Here is a 16,702-nt window from a genome sequence, read left to right as displayed (position 1 = left end):
CCAATTTCATTGATTATTTTTTAATAATCAGAGCAGAGTGGGGATTACTCCTGTCTGATCAGGATATTTTTTGTCCCGATGCCAAGTTGAGTTATTACGGATTAGGTATTTCATCAACATGTAAGATCAGTCTGATTTATCAAAGATAACTAAATGAATGCCACGATAACGCTGGTCAACTGAGTAGCTTTAAAGTGCAGTAAATTAACACTCTTAATTCCAACAGCTTTAAACGTAAAAACACTTTTTATTGTGCTGCAGTCACTGGTTTTCTAACAGCAATATATTTAGTCTTGATCCAAAATTTTATCTGGAAATCTTAAACGGGTTGATCCACCACAAACTAGGAAAAAAACTACTACAATGTTCTGATTAAAACTAAAACAGATATTAATGAACACATGTTTTGTTCTGAATGCTTATGTTTTTATGTTGAGAAATGTCTCAATAACTTAAGATTGTGTTTGCTAAGGCTGAGAAACTGAGAAAATCCTGTGATCTCAATTATATTGGTAAATATTGCAATGGCAATATCATTTGCAATTCACCTTCTGCCTTCTTTCCTCACTTTCTGTGATTTCATCGCTCCATTACCAGGACTTCGAGAAATGTGTATGGGGAATGAGCAAAGCAGGTCACATACCATAAAAATAGAGGTGCAAGACAGACAATACAGTCTTTCACTGTAACCAGTGAAAAACTACCAAAATAAAAGATAAACTTTCTCTAAGTGATTTTCCTTTTTCTTCTGAGCGAAATATTAATGACTTGAAACGTCAATGACTGGTTAAAAGTAACAGAACTCCCTCTCTTACGGTTATCCACTTACTGTAGAGGAATATTCTTCTTCTCAATTACACCCTTGACATAAAACCAAACCCTTCTCCTCTCTCCAAACTAGTTACTACTCCTCTTTCACACACACACACACACACACACAAATGTCCATTTATTCCTCTTTTCACATCCAAAGTAGTTCATTGGCATGACAAAGCCTGACTTCAGTGTTGCCACACGGTACACAAATGACACCATATTAGAAGCTCATAAGTATGGCCCTCCCTTCCCTCACATTCCTGACACTTGTGCCTCTGTACCAAGAGGCTGATTTGTGGGATTTTTAGACGCATCTACTGCTTGTCATGTTAGACCAGTTTGATTTGTGCCAACATAGGTGTGGGTTAAAAGATGTGTCAGGATCTTGCCAGGATCAGAAGCTTTTTCAGTGAAATGTGTGACACCATTTTGTGAGCCCTTCCGTACTTCAAAAGTATAATCTGCTGAGATTTACTGCATCAGTTTCATCTGAGCTCTCTTTTCTATTACAGAGGAGCAGACAGTGACTGGTGTTTTAATTAATGACTGTAAAACCAGATAAACTGCAACTGCACACTAACAGCTCATATCGGTAAGCATTTCACCTTGTGGAAAACTCAGACTACCTAACTTTTAAAACTGTCAGTCCACAAAATACCAGAGAAATACTAGCTGGGAATATAAGCCTTCCTGCTAAATCAGTTTAACACCTGCACTCATGACTGGCTAAAACGTGACCGGGCTTCTTCACAGGTTCATACGCCCATGGGCGACATTTATCAGCACTATACTCAAGTATAACTTGTAGACAAGATTTATGTAAATTAAATTAAATGTAAAGCAATAAAGTCCAAATGCCATTAGTAAATGTCAATGTCTTTTTCACATCCTCCAAAACGTCTACTAAATTACACTACTTATATGACTTTTTATGCGATTTTAGTAATATTTTGGTTTCATTTAGGGATAAAATGACAATAAATCACCATTCCATTATACACTCGCCATTCATTCTTTCATTCAAGCTGTATTAAAGACACAGAAGCCAATTGAATGAAAATACAAAATATTGAAGTCATTTGTTTTCTGACCATCTAATTCAGTATCCTAAGGAAAATCTCTGACTGTTTTCAGGTGGTTTTACTATAGTATTTTTACTTTAATGTAATAAAATGGGATTAAAAGCAACTACTTTTAAAAATGAATTAAAAAAAAAACAATCATCAAAAAAAAAACCAATCTTTTAAAAATACTATAGAATAATAAAATCAAACATTTTGATTAGCCCAATTTGGATTTACCCATCTTGAATGTCCAAATTCAATTCAGATTTGCTTTTATAACCTAGCTTCATTTAATGATATAAAATATAAAATACAGCAGTCAGTACTGTTAAATAAAACCAATATAGAACCGTAAAGCCACTTGAACTTTGTCACAGATGTTCTTTAGGATAGAATAAAAATAAGTTGAAAACTTTTTTCTGACAGGATTTTGATTTTATTATTTTATAGTGTTGTAAAAGTTGGCCATTGTAAAACTGACTGTGTGAAACTGTCTTTTAATTTTTTTTAACTGTCCTTTAACCCATACACAACATTGTACGGGTTCCACTGAATGATATATTGACATATATAATGATATATTGTCACATAAATCATTGGCTGAATAAGTATGCAATGTAGTTTCCCAGTAACTATGATATTTTATTTTTTTTATTGCTTTTTCAGAACATAGGTAGTTTAGTGTAATTAAAGGCACCTTTAACTAATTGCAGTTTTTACCATGTCGACCATAAAATGGAGAGCAGAAACACAATCTATTGTTTAAATAGGTAGAAGTAGCTGTGTGAACATTTTATTAAACAGCAGTATAACAAACCTACATGCAGCATAAAGAGCCAATTCATTGTTTTTACTCATGTTGTTTATTTCACAATTTATTTTAGCATTTCTAGATTTACTTGCCACTTTCTGAAATTCTTAGGGCCCCACACTTGTTGAGTTGTGACCCCCCGGTGTGACCCCGACCCTAACTTTTAGAACCGCTCATCTAAAAGCACAGGTGTGCAGGTGTGTGTTTGTTTTTTCCACACTCCTCGTATGTGTACAAATACAGTGAATATTTACACTCCTTTCATTTTAAAAAACGGACTCTTTTACATTTATACGGTTATAATCACTCGTCCAGCTTCAACTTAACCGTTCGAGGTTGATTGTTTCCCTTCACAGAATTAATAGTTATCAAAAGGCTACTTCAGTTTACTTTTTTTTTCCAATAGCTAACAAGTTGAACTTGTAAATAAGTAAAAACGTAGCATCGTTGTAAATCTACTGTCTTCGTCTAAAGAAGGAACAAGCCAGATAAAATCCGTGCTAAAGCGCATAACTGTCGGGAAGTCACACTGACTGGTTGAGCCGTCTGGCGCTTCGAGAAGATCCAGTTCCAACCGAAACTTACCTTTTTTTTCTTTAAAGTATCTCCTCTGTTTCTCTTCTTATGCTTTGTTTCGGCTCGTCGCCGAAGATTCCTTAGATATCTTCCCAGACATCCATCAAAGGCCACACAAAAGGCGTGTGGAAAAGCAACTCCTTCGCAAACGACTGCAGAAACAAGTTCATTACGTTGCTGTTGGAACTGCAACCTGTTACCTTTTTTCTCGGGAAAAAGACGCACCGCCCACTCCCGTCGAATCCAGTTCTCTGATTGGCCCGATCCTCTGGAATAGGCGGGGCTTGGCATCTTAGCCATCTCTTCATTCGCAAACCTTTACGTCAGTCATCCAGCTCGTTCTAATCAATTTTTTTGGACATTTACTTTGAAAGCTTGAAAAATGACCACAAGTGAACTAAAATGGACAATATCTGTTGCAGGATGAACTGCAACATCGATGATTTTTAAGGTGGACAGGACACAATTTAACTTTAGAATGACTGCTTCTTCAATTTGTCCGCTAGGTGGCGCAAATATTCTCATATACGCTCCACTGTCCCAATACATCACACAGATTAGATTTACAATAAAGTGAACAGCAGTTAAAACAAATTTGAAGCCTAAAAGATTTTTTTTGGACAGCAAAAATACATAAACACAGAACCTGTCCCATCACACAATTATATATTTGAAAACACAACAGAGGGAATTTCAATAAATGGGCAGTGTATAAAATATTATTCCAACTACTACTACACATGTAATCTTCTTCTTAAGAGTTTCACATCTACAGGTTTTGTTGCCATGACCTAATGCTAAAGAACATGGGATAGACAAACTTTCAGGTGCCTCAAGATAAATTAATATACTATCATGTAAAAGGTAATGTATTTCATCAATTAATTCAAAACGTGAAGCTCATTCAGAATAAAGTCTCTTAGAATGATACATTTAACAAACATTGAGTGTCCACAGAAATGCTATTACTATACTTAGTGGAAGGAAATTATGCCGAAGAAGTTGCTTCCTGGGCAGCGAGTCATTTCTGAAGAAAGACAATTTCAGAAGAGTCTTCTCTGGGTGACAAGAGGCCGGGAAAGGATTGCTGCAGAATCCCATAGTAAATTCTCATAGGCCTTCAGCAGTCTGATTGGTTATTATTATCTTAATTGGTTATTATTGCACTTTTTTTTTTTTTTTTTTTTTTTTTTTTTTACAATATCAATATCAATACACAGCCTGACTGGATTCTATCCCACATCCTTTGAAGACTTTCACTCCCACACCGCCCCTTCCACATAGCTCCTCCCCACGACTCTAGCTTTCTCCGTTCACAGCAGCTTGTCTCTCCATCTCATCACTTCTTTTGACTGGCTGACTGAACGCACTCGCATCTCACGGTCTGGGAATGGGATCTTTACTGAGTTCAAAGAAAAACTTCCAGTTCTTTCGGGTGTTCGCTCTGCAAAAGCTGCTTTTCAAACTACAGGGATAGTTGTCGCTGCAGGTGCAGAGTGACCACAGAACAGCCTCTGACGAGAAAACCTGTCCAAGACGCACCAGAGCCTCAGGAAGTGTCCAGCGCAAGAAACCGTCACACTATCAAAAACCTCGCTTGGTACAGTTGGATTCGCTAGATATAACTGCATACCAAAGTCATCTCGACGTCAAAGTAGGCGAAATAAGTGTGCGTAAAAGTTGGAGCTGTTACGCACGGGCAAAGCTTAGCCTAATGCAAGAAAAAGTTGAAGAACACGGATCTATTGGCGTTTAAAACCTAGGAAAAGTGCAATCATGGCAAAATGGTTCCGAGATTTCCCCATCAACCTGAAAAATGGAACTGAGAGAGTCCGTTCTGCCTCTGAGTCTGGTTCACAAACTAGACACAAGCCTACATTTTCACGGGACAGTTTGAAGGGAAATCAACGCAAAGATGGAGGAGTTGGGAGTTTGTTAGCTGGGAGAAACAGGAAAAACTCTGCCACAGAGCTGGGTAGCAAAAACGCAGGTTATGGAGGAACTGTCTGGGACAGCCTGACCACTGGGAAAGGTCGAAAAAACTCCAAAACTGAGAATGGGGCACCAGATGAAAACCGTCCGGTGAGGAGCTCCAGTCTGGCACAGGCGTACATCAGCAGGATGATCAAAGTGGACAAGCAGGACAAGACCCCCAAACTCGATGGGATAAGTGAACAGAAGTTATCCGAGAACGAGAAGGGAAAGTCAGACATAAAAACTACGGTAAGTCACTTCAAACTGAACTAAAAGCTACTAGAATTGCAAGTGGAAATTAAAGATTTATTATTATAGGTTTGACTTTGAAATAAATCTGTAGCAGAGAAAAATGCACTATTTTTTCTCTTTCTTTAAAAAACTGAACCAAAACAGAAGGAAGTTGCATGAAATGTTGCTTTAAAAAAAACAACCTATAGACATTTTTAAAATTTCCTACGTTTTCTTTGCAAATAAAACGGAAACAATGAGAAGAAAGTGAACCAAATGTGATTTTAAATGTACCAAAAATAATTCCTATTGACTTTGCTTTGCAAATAGAACCAAAATGGATACACACGTCTTTTTTTATATAATTGTTTCTTCTTATCAGTATTTTTTTTTTAAATAATCAAAACAAACAAAAATCCAAGGTGTTTTTTTTCGTTTTACAATGTTCTTTATTTAAAGCAAAAAAAAAAAAAAAAAGAACATAAAGTTCTACCAAATACATTTCTTTTCATTTAAATTTTTGAAGTTAGTTAAGGGACATTTGTTCAAGTAAATTATTATTTGTCGTTGTTATTTTTAGATCTTAAAGTTAAAATAAAACGAAAGCAAACACAAAAAGAGATTGTTTTTTACAAATGGAAACAAAGGAGCATTAGATTGAAAGGCATCAGTTCATAAAGTTTTGAGTGTTTGTCTTTGTGTTTTCCCTCCTCACCTCAGTTCATATTCAATTTCCATCCCTTTCAAAAGAACACAATGTAGTCTCACTACATTGTGGCACATCAAACAGGCAAACACAATGCACTGACCTCTTTGCACAAACATTTCCGCTTGTCCCTCTATTACTTGTCACTCAGTTATGGACACCACACACAAATGCACACGCCTCTACACACACCTGCACACACACAATCACACACACTCATTGGGTCCTGGATTCCTAATGTCCTCTTCTGAAAAGCTTCATCAGAAAAATAGCAGGCCTTCATTTTGATTCTTCCTTTTCACAGTTGATAATACTGGAGGATTATGCAGATCCTTTTGATGCAGAGAAGACCAAAGAGCAGCGAGAGGCGGAAAGAGCAGGGGTGAATGATGGTTACATGGAGCCATATGACGCCCAGGTCATCATCACAGGTGAGTTCAAGTTAAGACATCTTTTAAAGCGATTATAACTTATCTCAGAGTATAAGGTAGCATCCTGACTAAATAAGTGTGCAACTCATTAATCATCATTAAATTTGTGAAAATGATTCAATACAATAAGTCAATACTCACATGAAAACAGTGCATTGTTTACATGTTCCTCTGTTCACCCTGTCTCACCGTCTTTTTAAATAATGACTTTAAAGGGACCTGGAGCCAAACTATACTCTCTGTCTGTGCAAAGACTTTCCTCCTGGCCGGCGGCTGCTATAGTAACACTGTTGTGCAGGGACAATGGGTGCAGCTTCCTCTTCCAGCTTCCTGTCTCCTGCCTCTGTTTCCTTTGCCCCATTCTCTTGATAGAGCATTGGCTCTAAATGTGCCCCTGCACTCCAACTACCCTGCACACATACAAACACACAGAAGCAGACACATCTAACACTTCACGGTCCCCTGTGTGTGTAACAACAATCCAAAGAGCCCCCCCACCCCCACTCCTCACATCCCACCACAACTTCTCTCCTGGTCCCGGTCCTAAACCCAATCACTTCCCAGCAGTCAGGAAGTGGTGCGGTCACCCAGCCAATCAGCAACGGCACTGACCTTTTCTTCCTGTAACTCCATTGTTTGGTCACACAATAGTGCAGACACACAGGCTACCTGTCAGGCTGCGAGGAAATATAAGTAAAATTCCCCCGAACAAGATGCATGCAAGCAATGCCCAATTAATACACTTTCGTAAAAGAAAGAAGATAATTGTCCTCAGATGAATATCAAAATAATCATATTGCTCTGCTTATGTAATTGAAAAAATGTAACAAGAAAGTCAGACATAAATTTATTCCTAATCAGGCACACTTTACCTTATTTTTTGTACCCCTTCAGGGGGTCTTTTGTGGGCTCTAGTGTCCCTTATATGAAAGTAGGCTGACAGGAAAGGGGGGGAAGACATGCGGCAAATATCGTCGGGTCCGGGAGTCGAACCCGCAACAGCCGCATCGAGGACTCAAGGCCTCCAAACATGGGTAGCACGATCCCCTACACCACCACAGCACACCACCACTTTACCTTATTTGATCTTATTTACAAATATATAGTGTTTTGGAAATTTTATAAGCACTTATCATGGACATGGATATATGGATTTTGGGTCTTTGATAATCTATTGGAACTGTTTCCTTATTTAACTGGAATGATCACAGTTAACAGGCAACACTGATACAGCTCCAAAACAAGAATTAAGTGATCAAATATGAATTTTGGAGGGTATTTTTTGGACTAATTCAGACATGACCTATGTTTTACATAAATGCTTAAAAATATACATGAATCTTCACTAATACTTGAACAGATATTCCTTAACTAACTTCAAAAACTTGAAACCTGCCTCTGACCGAAAACTACCATGACTGGAGCAGCAGTGCCATTCTCTGCTGAGATTTCTAAACCTTATTGCTTCTTAACACACTGCTGCAAAATGTACATTTGTAGGCCTAATTGAAATTTGCAACTCCCCACCTGGACAGTAAAGCTATTCTCTTTTGGAGAATAGCTTTACTGTCAAGCAAGACAATCATTGGTCTATTTGGCTATAATAACAAGAAGAATGTCTGGTGAAGTCAATGTGAGTTCAGTCATGATGTATCGTGCAAAAGCATTCCTGGTCAAATATTACTAGCGAATAGAGATGTTTATGATTGAGCACATACTTATAAGTTTGACTCACTTTGGAGAAGAGAAAATCTATCTTCCTATACCGATAACCATTTATCCTTGGAAGGTTTCAGGGATCTGCGACAGACTGGCGACCTGCTCAGGGTGAACCCCACCTCTCGCCTGAAACGTTCGCTGGAGATAGACACCAGCACCCCTACCGACCCAACTAGGGACAACAGTGTTAGAAAATGGATGGATGGATGGATGGATGGATGGATGGATGGAGATGCAACCTCTGGCCGTCAGCAGATGAATGGATGGATGGATGGAGGTTTCAGGGATGCTGGTGCCTATTTTCAGTCCGAAGATACCATGGACAAGTCACCAATCTTACTGAACAGGATTAGTGAAAATTAATGATTGTGATTGAAGTTATTTGTTGTACAAACATCCCACCACGCTGAAAGGACAGTTCAAACGCACCCTGATACTGAACAGAAACTTTAAGAATTAGTTTGCACATAACCCTATATTACAGCGTTGTTAAATACAAATTCTTGACTCTGTTCCATGACAGAGGTTCGTCGGCGGGGCTCCAAAGACCTCCTGAAAGTGTGCGTCCTGTTGGACCGAGGTCAGAAAGAGGAGAAGGGGGAGGACGGGACACCTTCGCCCCCTAACATCTACGACACGCCCTATGAAGGCGGACTGGAGGGCGACAGCGAGGGCGTGTGGATCCCTGTCACACGACCAGAGTCTGATGTCCGTCCGGCTGGGGAGTATGAACTGCCATGGGAGTGGAGAAAGGAGGACATTGTCAGAGCATTGTCAGGTAGAGAAAGGAGGCAGGGGATGATAGGAAGGGTGGAGGACCAGGGCGTGGGGGAAGAATGCCATTTATACAGCAGTTTTATACAACAGCTTTGTGTTTGCTTTAGAGAGGAAACAAAACTATGTTTCTGAATGGACTTCCAGGGAAATGTTTACTTAGTATTCCTGGCATGCTTTGATAGGACTTGTTATGAAATGTTGATATTATCTGTCCTGCTTCGTTTCAGCTCAGTTTGAGGGAGTGGAATGCTCTTCCAGTAAAGAGAATACTGCAACCTCTGGCCGTCAGCAGCAGCAGCAGCAGCAGACACTGAAGGCGAGGAATTGGAGCCACAAGACTCTTGTCTCAACTTCTGCATCAACTTCCTCCTCCACGTCTTTTCCATCTTCTCCAATTCTTAAACTCTCCCCTCTGACCTCACCATCTCCTTCTTACCCCACTCTCAAGTTGTCTCCCCTCTCACCCTCGTCCAGTCCAACTAAACTGTCCCCTCCATCACCTACTTTGCCCTGTTCCCCTCTGGATGGGGAGATGTCCAAAATGGACTGCAGTCTGCCCCTGGAGAAGCAGAGGTAAGACAATAACGTCCTCCATCTCCTTGCTAGACTTCTCTTGTCACAGCTTTGTCTCTCCAAATAAAAATATGAAAATCTTGCTTTAGAGCTGTCATTTTGCACCTGCAAGTAAATTTGACACGTTCTGCATAACAGGACTTCAGCATTCTCTGGTGCTCCTGAAACAAATGTAAAAAGCCCAAGAAGCCTAATTTTTATCAGTCTTTTTTGCCCAATATGGCAACATTCCTGGGTCGTCTTCTATGTTCTCATATCTTCAGCTTAGTCCAGGATTTTTTTTTTTTTGCAGTATTTGAGTCTGAGGTTTGAGATGGCCAAGGAGGAAGGCTAATTTTATATATTTTATAATTTTTGAGACTTTTCTCATTTTCATCATCCACATGAACACGTCATGTACTTTATGTAGGAAGCACATCGTGTCCATTACCAAAATGTTTCATCTTTCTCTTATCTGAACAAAACACATGGTTCCAGTTTAGGGCAAGATGTAAATCCTTATCACTAAAAAAGACTCAAAAACAATTTTTGTCTGGTAACGGGAGTTAATTTCTACATAAAGTCTTGCAGTGTTTCAGACTCTTTATGGTACTATTCCCTCTAACAAGGGCCTTCAGAAGAGAAGCAAACATCACAGATTCTTCACTTTTCTAAACAGTGGGCATGACATGTTTTTCCACATATTAATCTTTGGTTTTATACCAGAAACAGTTAAGGTGTTTGTGATATAAAATATTTTTTACCAAAGAACCCAGTTCCAGCAAAGGTTCAATTATTGGTACTTGTTTATGTTGTGATGGCTGGACAATGAAGGCTTTTTCCTGGCTTGTCTACCTGGTTGTTATAGATACTTAACAACCACAAGATGGCATTCTTTACTGCTGGTCTTCAACTGTGACTATATAACCATTAGTTTTACCTTTATTTACAGTCTGCTCACTGTGTGTTGTACTAACATAAACTTTGGTCACTTCCCAGGCCTGTTTGTAGTTATTTCTTTTTTAATTGTTATGGGCAAGTTTAAGGAAATGACTGTTTTCTTGTAGCCATGTCATAACTTATTAAGTAAACCTACATTTGCCATATGGATGTGGATACAGCAAATTTCCATTGTCATCTACCAAGGGAAGATGACAATGGAACTAACCCTATGTAGTTGAGGGAGAGTAAAAAGGCTAAATTCATGTTACCCTGCAAAAAGTTTGTGATTTTAGCTGTTTGTTACCAGAAGCAAAACTCTCTCTCATGGAATGGTGCTAAATGTAAATAAAGGATTCAGGGTGAAACCTTCAGGTGAACATTAATGAGGGCAGGCAGAAAAGTGTTATTTTACTTGTAAACCTGTCAAGCTGTCCTTATATGGTTAAGCGTGGCCTTTCTTTAAATGCTTTGAGCCTGTTTGAATTTATTTTTTTCATGCTATGTTTGAATATCTTTAGTGTTTATATAGGTCGCTTGCCTGCAGCTACTGTCAGCAACACTATGGATCTGAACACACTGCACAGCCATTTATGTTGTCACAGTCACTTTACCCTTTTATTACATCTACATTTATGATTATCACCTTTATCTGCCAAACTGTAAACAGTTAATCAAGCTGACAGTAAATTACAGCTGACTTTTGTCCTTCATTTCCCCCTGTTTCTGCCTTTTTTGTGTTTACATATACATTTGACAGATGACTGATGACTGCATGTCACTGTGCTATATGATAGTGATCTACTCTCTCTACTCTCGTCCCCTTCTCTTCCACCTCGTTCACCCACTTCTTCAAGCTGGTACCATGGCAGCGTGAGTCGACAGCAGGCTGAGGCTCAGCTGCAGCGCTGCAGGGAAGCCAGCTTCTTGGTCAGAGACAGCGAATCAGGGACTAGTAAATACTCCATCGCTCTAAAGTAAGTAAATGCATGTATGTAAGTGCAGTGCACGCAGAATGTTTAGTTTCTAAGTGATTATTTCCGATGATTTTAATCACTTTTAATCTTTTTGAAATATTTTAAAGAGATGAACTGATCAGAATTTTGTGGCCAACTTCCAATCTCCAGTTTTCCTAATCTGACCTTCTGATACAGATTTCAGCTGAGTTAGATGTTTCTTTATTACAAGATGAACAATATTCAAAATATGGTTTTCTTGTATATTTTCTGCTAGTGGGTATTATTTGTTTTAGAAAAAAGGGTAGCAGCAGTTGCAGTAGAACAGTTTTAATTGTTTTAAAATTATTTATCTTTTGCAGAGTTGACATTTTAAACTGTTTTCAGTATTTCTTTGATATGAAATTTCTTTTACATCCCAATTAGGAGTAATTAAAAAGCAGTCTTTGGGTGGATATCCTAGAAAAGAGCCAGTTTGTTGCTTTAACTTGAAGATACTAACATTTGCAAAAATATTGTGTTCAATGACAGACATTTTTTGTGACCTCAAAAGTATAAAATAGAGCAATGTTGCTGTATTGTATTCAGTTTTCCTGTTCACAGTTAATAGTTTGCAACATTTATGACACTGAAAACAGCAAACTTTGTATCCGTTTATTTCAGTAACTGTGTCTTCATTAAAGAGCGCAATAGTTAATAGATTTAGTTGTGCGCTCACTAATAGGAGAAAACATTGGATTGCTTTAGTTTTCCACCAGCTGGTCAATGATAAGGACTGATTAAACTGAAAATTGGCCGATTTAAGTAAAAAGTTGAGTTCTCAGTGTATATATAAAAAATATATTCAGAGTTTAACTTGGCTTTTTTAAAAACTCTTTTCTGGAGTTAAAAAGACCTGTGTCTGTTTTGACAATGTAGCGATGTGTTTTCATTGAGTGATAGCGTCCACTGCAAAAATGTCGTCGTTGATATGATCTTGTAATTCCTAGGTGTGATGCACTTACTGATCAGAAAACAAAAAGAGTCACAGATCAGGGCTGATCAAGCTGAAACATGACTGATTTCAGTCACCAGCAGATTTCTCTCATAAGTTGTTATCCTCAGATGAAATATAAGGGGAACAATTATTAATGTTTTTTTTTCCTTTTACCAGAGTTATACCAAGACTATATAGTGCAGTGACAATGAGAGGATGTGTGTGATTTGAGTAATAGTGTGTCTTCATGCGCGTCAGTGCCCATTTGTTGTACACTGCTCATGCACTTGGGAGTTCACATCATTAACCCCATTTAACCATTCACTGAACTCAGGAGATACACAGCCTCATTAGGGGAGTGATGGTGTTTCCAGTTTACAACATCAGTAGTTTCAGGACCCCTGCTTGTAAAATTGTCTTTTTTTTGAGAGTGTAGTCATACATATGTATTATTTATATGTTTCTCTTTTCTGTTTTTGTTTGGCTCCATCAGGACCAGTCAAAGTTGTGTTCACATCATTGTGGCCCAGACTAAGAGCAGCAAGGGATTGGGCTACACCTTGGATCAGAGCAGCTGTGTGTTTTCCAGCATCCCTGAGCTGGTCTATCACTACTGCTCTCACAGGCTGCCTTTCACAGGAGCAGAACATATGACCCTACAGCATCCAGTGCCGCGGCAGCACTAAAACATGAATAGACCAAGGAATACAAGGAAATGCATTAGCAGGCCACTGCACATGACTCTCCAATAAAACATTTTAATAAATCTGTGCACAGACTTCAGGATATTCTCCTTTATAAGTGATCTAGTTTACCTCCTGGGGTTGTATTGCCTCAATACACCACCTAGTGGTCAATGTTAGACACTTATATTCAGTGCATCCTACTGTGGTGCTGTCTTCTATAAAATTGCCAAGAAGTAAAACCGTGACCTGAACAAGAAGATAACCAATTTATTGTCACACTGTGTTGCATCTAACTCATTGTTTTGTCTATAAGTTCACAGAAAATTTTCACATCGCATTACCTGACCACGCTAATGATGCATACAAACCTCTTTGTCAAATTGAATCGTATATAAAGTAGTCACTATAAGATCTGTGTAATATCCTCAAGGAGTGTTCTAAAAAGAGTGACAACATAATTAATTAGCTTGATTATATCCAGTTAGGCCCCATCTGCAAGATTAATATGCCTGATTAGAGTATGCACAGGTATCCTGACTTGTGAATGAGCCTATTGATCTGCCCTGAAACTCCTTTACCAGCCTCTTTGTCTGACAGGAGAATGAGCATTATTGATTGGGTGATTAGAGTGAGTGTAACTGAGGAGTTCTCATTAAACTGCAGAACACAGTCAGAAGGGGTGTTTTGGCATGTGTAACTCTGCAAACACGTCTGGAGTAAAGTCTCTGCAGTTTAGGCTAAAAAGGAAGTTGATTATATGGGAACCCTGTGGTTGGAAATAACAGGCAAAACACTGGAAAACGGAGAAAAAGAAATATACAAGAAAAACCTGTTCTAAATGCAAAATAACAGCAAGCACAACTAAAAGAAAAAAAGGTAGGCTACAACCAAACCCTAAACATTAACACTTTATACTCGTGATGTTTTTGTATCTAAGATGCTGTTATTAAATTTCTATCATGTGTTGTTTTTATTTTCTCATTTCTTAACATTCTTTTCCCATTTTGTTGTTTGTCTTTGTGTTGATGTGTTTTGTCTAATAAAGTTTCTGTAACTCAGAGCCTCTGTACTTTATATTGCACTGTATGTTGTAACTTGACACCCCCCATACCCATGCATCATATAAGAATCTATTCCTCCTCCTCTGGACCTCTGGGAAGTCATGGATCCCTTCAGTGTTTCTAGCAAGTGCCACCTGAATCCCACTGAAAACTATGTGGGCAAACCTCTGCAGGGGCATGATGGAAACAGTGGAAAAGACCTTTTTGGGACTCATATTGGTTGCTCTTATTTATATATGAGGCCCATATACTGTATGTATGCTGGCTGACAACACTCTAGGTGAACAGTGAATAACTTTAGGTGCAAAAGTACCAAAGAGAAATTTTCTAATAACATGTTTCAGCAGACGTTTTACTGAGGTTCATGTCCAACCAACACCAACAAACTTGAGCGCACACAGACTGCATTGTCCACTCTCTAGTGGATGCTGTTTCAATCCTCACCAACACACACACAGATGAACAGTCAGCAAGAATACTCAACAATTATCGAAGTCATGGGCTTGTGGTAATATGTATTTAACCAGTAAACACCAGTGTGCTGGGTTGCATGACCATCTCTAACGGAGCGTGTGCATGACTGTGCAGGCGTGACTCTGTGCACCCATGTGTAAGTGAGTGTGTGTGAACATGTTGTTCCTTTTTCTCTGTGTTTCAAAAAAGAGAGTAAGGCAGTGAGAATATTTCTGTTCAGGGATTACCATGTTGCCATGGTGAGGAGTTGGAGTGACGTAGCACCATCTCTACAGGGAATGATGAGAGGGAGGAGAAAGTGGGAGGAGAGACAGGCTGCGGTATAAAAAGAGCTATGAATAATTGTAGTCATAGTAGCAATGTAGGTCCCACACAGTAAAACCTGGATGGTTTGTGAATGAAGCGCTGCAATATGAGATGTGAGTGTTAGAAATCGCCTAGAAAGACATGGCTCACTCCTGTCAATGTCAGCTCTTTGAGTCGCTTCATTGGTTGTGCAACACCTCCTTGGTGGGTCAGAGTGCAAGACTGCCTCCAGAACATTCACGTCTGAAACGGCTTGTTTTAGCTCCAGTTTAAGCCAAATCTTTTACAGTCAGGAAGAGACTAAATCTTTGGTATTCTGCTTGTCAGTTGGTCACAGATTGCAAGGTTACACAACACTGACTTGTTCTGAGTACATTCTCTTAATTAAATTATAAAGTAGGCCAAAACCAAAATGAAGCTTGGGGTGCTGGACACATAATTCTTACAGCACCTCCTTGTGGTGCCTGAAAGTGATAGCAACTTAAGAGCAAGCATACAAAACTTATCTAGGGAAAGTCAAGCCCCAGTTGTTGGTCCTATTTGTATGCAATGTAGCATTAGCACCGAAGCATATTGTGGAATATGCTATGCCACAATATTAGTGCAGGAAGCAGGACGTTTCAAGAGTTGTAGCCTTATTATTGTTTCTTTTTAAGTAATATTAAGTTGGATCCAAAAGGAAGTTAGAAAAGTAGCACTTTAAAGCTCCACTCATCCACTGCTCTAAAGGTTTTGCCAAACAAAACAGATTTTAGGCTGATATCTGCTGTTGCTAGTGTCTAAAACGGTTTTTAATAATGGCTTGCTTTAATTGCAACAAATTATAGCAAATACTCACAACAGTGAGTTTTTTTTTTGTACAATGGTAATATTGTAAAATAAAAATGGCATTCTCTCTCTAGTCTATCACTGTCTTAACTATTATTATTATCTTGAACATCATTCCCTAAGTGTAGTGTTGTTTCCCTGCAAAAATTTGGTAAGCATGTAACCTGGGGTCAGACTTCTAAACTTACACAATGGACCGTGTGCTATATTTTAGCGTTATCACACACCATTGCTGTTTTATTCTGGAGCAGTTCTGGGTCATTTCACCCAGCGCTTCTTCATTCCTAATGATACTTATGATACTTGACCCCCACAACCCAGGTCAGCAACTTCATGGAGGGAATGGGGCGTCGGATAGGTGGTTTGCCCATGGTGCCAAACAGGGTAGGACCGCCTCTGATTAAAGAAAATGGCTTAAGTCACTTTCCAATCCTGGTACAAAACCTGCAGCGAGTATGAATTGATGTCTGGTTCGTCTAATTATCTCTGTCTATTAAGTGTCAGATGCAAAACAACCAAAACTACCAAATGACCAAAATTAAGTAAGCAAACAAACAAATAAATAAATACTTTTTAAGATGATGCTTCAAATGTCAAACTGCGGCCCTGCCGCCAGGAAAACATTTTATTTAATTTCATTTTGCCAGTGTGAAGAACTACTACTGAGGAACATTCCAGATTTGGCAGCAACTGAGCTCAAGATTAAAATTAACCAAATATATATATATATATATATATATATATATATATATATATATATATAAATAAACATAAATGAGAAACAATAAACTGTACTGAAAATAGAAATCTTTCTATTCT

At 38.6% G+C, this 16,702-nt stretch overlaps 1 protein-coding gene across 1 annotated transcript; it reads left to right on the top strand.

Moving 5' to 3' along the window:
* The first annotated feature begins 4,593 nt into the window (after window positions 1-4,593).
* she (Src homology 2 domain containing E) lies at window positions 4,594-14,274 on the top strand. The gene is made up of 6 exons (XM_028012173.1): window positions 4,594-5,490; window positions 6,483-6,609; window positions 8,852-9,106; window positions 9,333-9,678; window positions 11,454-11,573; window positions 13,022-14,274. Exons 1-6 carry the CDS (start codon window positions 5,044-5,046, stop codon window positions 13,212-13,214), a joined length of 1,488 nt encoding a protein of 495 aa, XP_027867974.1. The 5' UTR covers window positions 4,594-5,043; the 3' UTR covers window positions 13,215-14,274.
* Window positions 14,275-16,702: the final 2,428 nt, after the last annotated feature.

This window comes from Xiphophorus couchianus, chromosome 3, assembly GCF_001444195.1.
Source record: "Xiphophorus couchianus chromosome 3, X_couchianus-1.0, whole genome shotgun sequence".
Taxonomy (NCBI): domain Eukaryota; kingdom Metazoa; phylum Chordata; class Actinopteri; order Cyprinodontiformes; family Poeciliidae; genus Xiphophorus; species Xiphophorus couchianus.
Note: the sequence above shows the minus strand (reverse complement) of the source record. Positions and strands in the feature narration are given on the sequence as shown.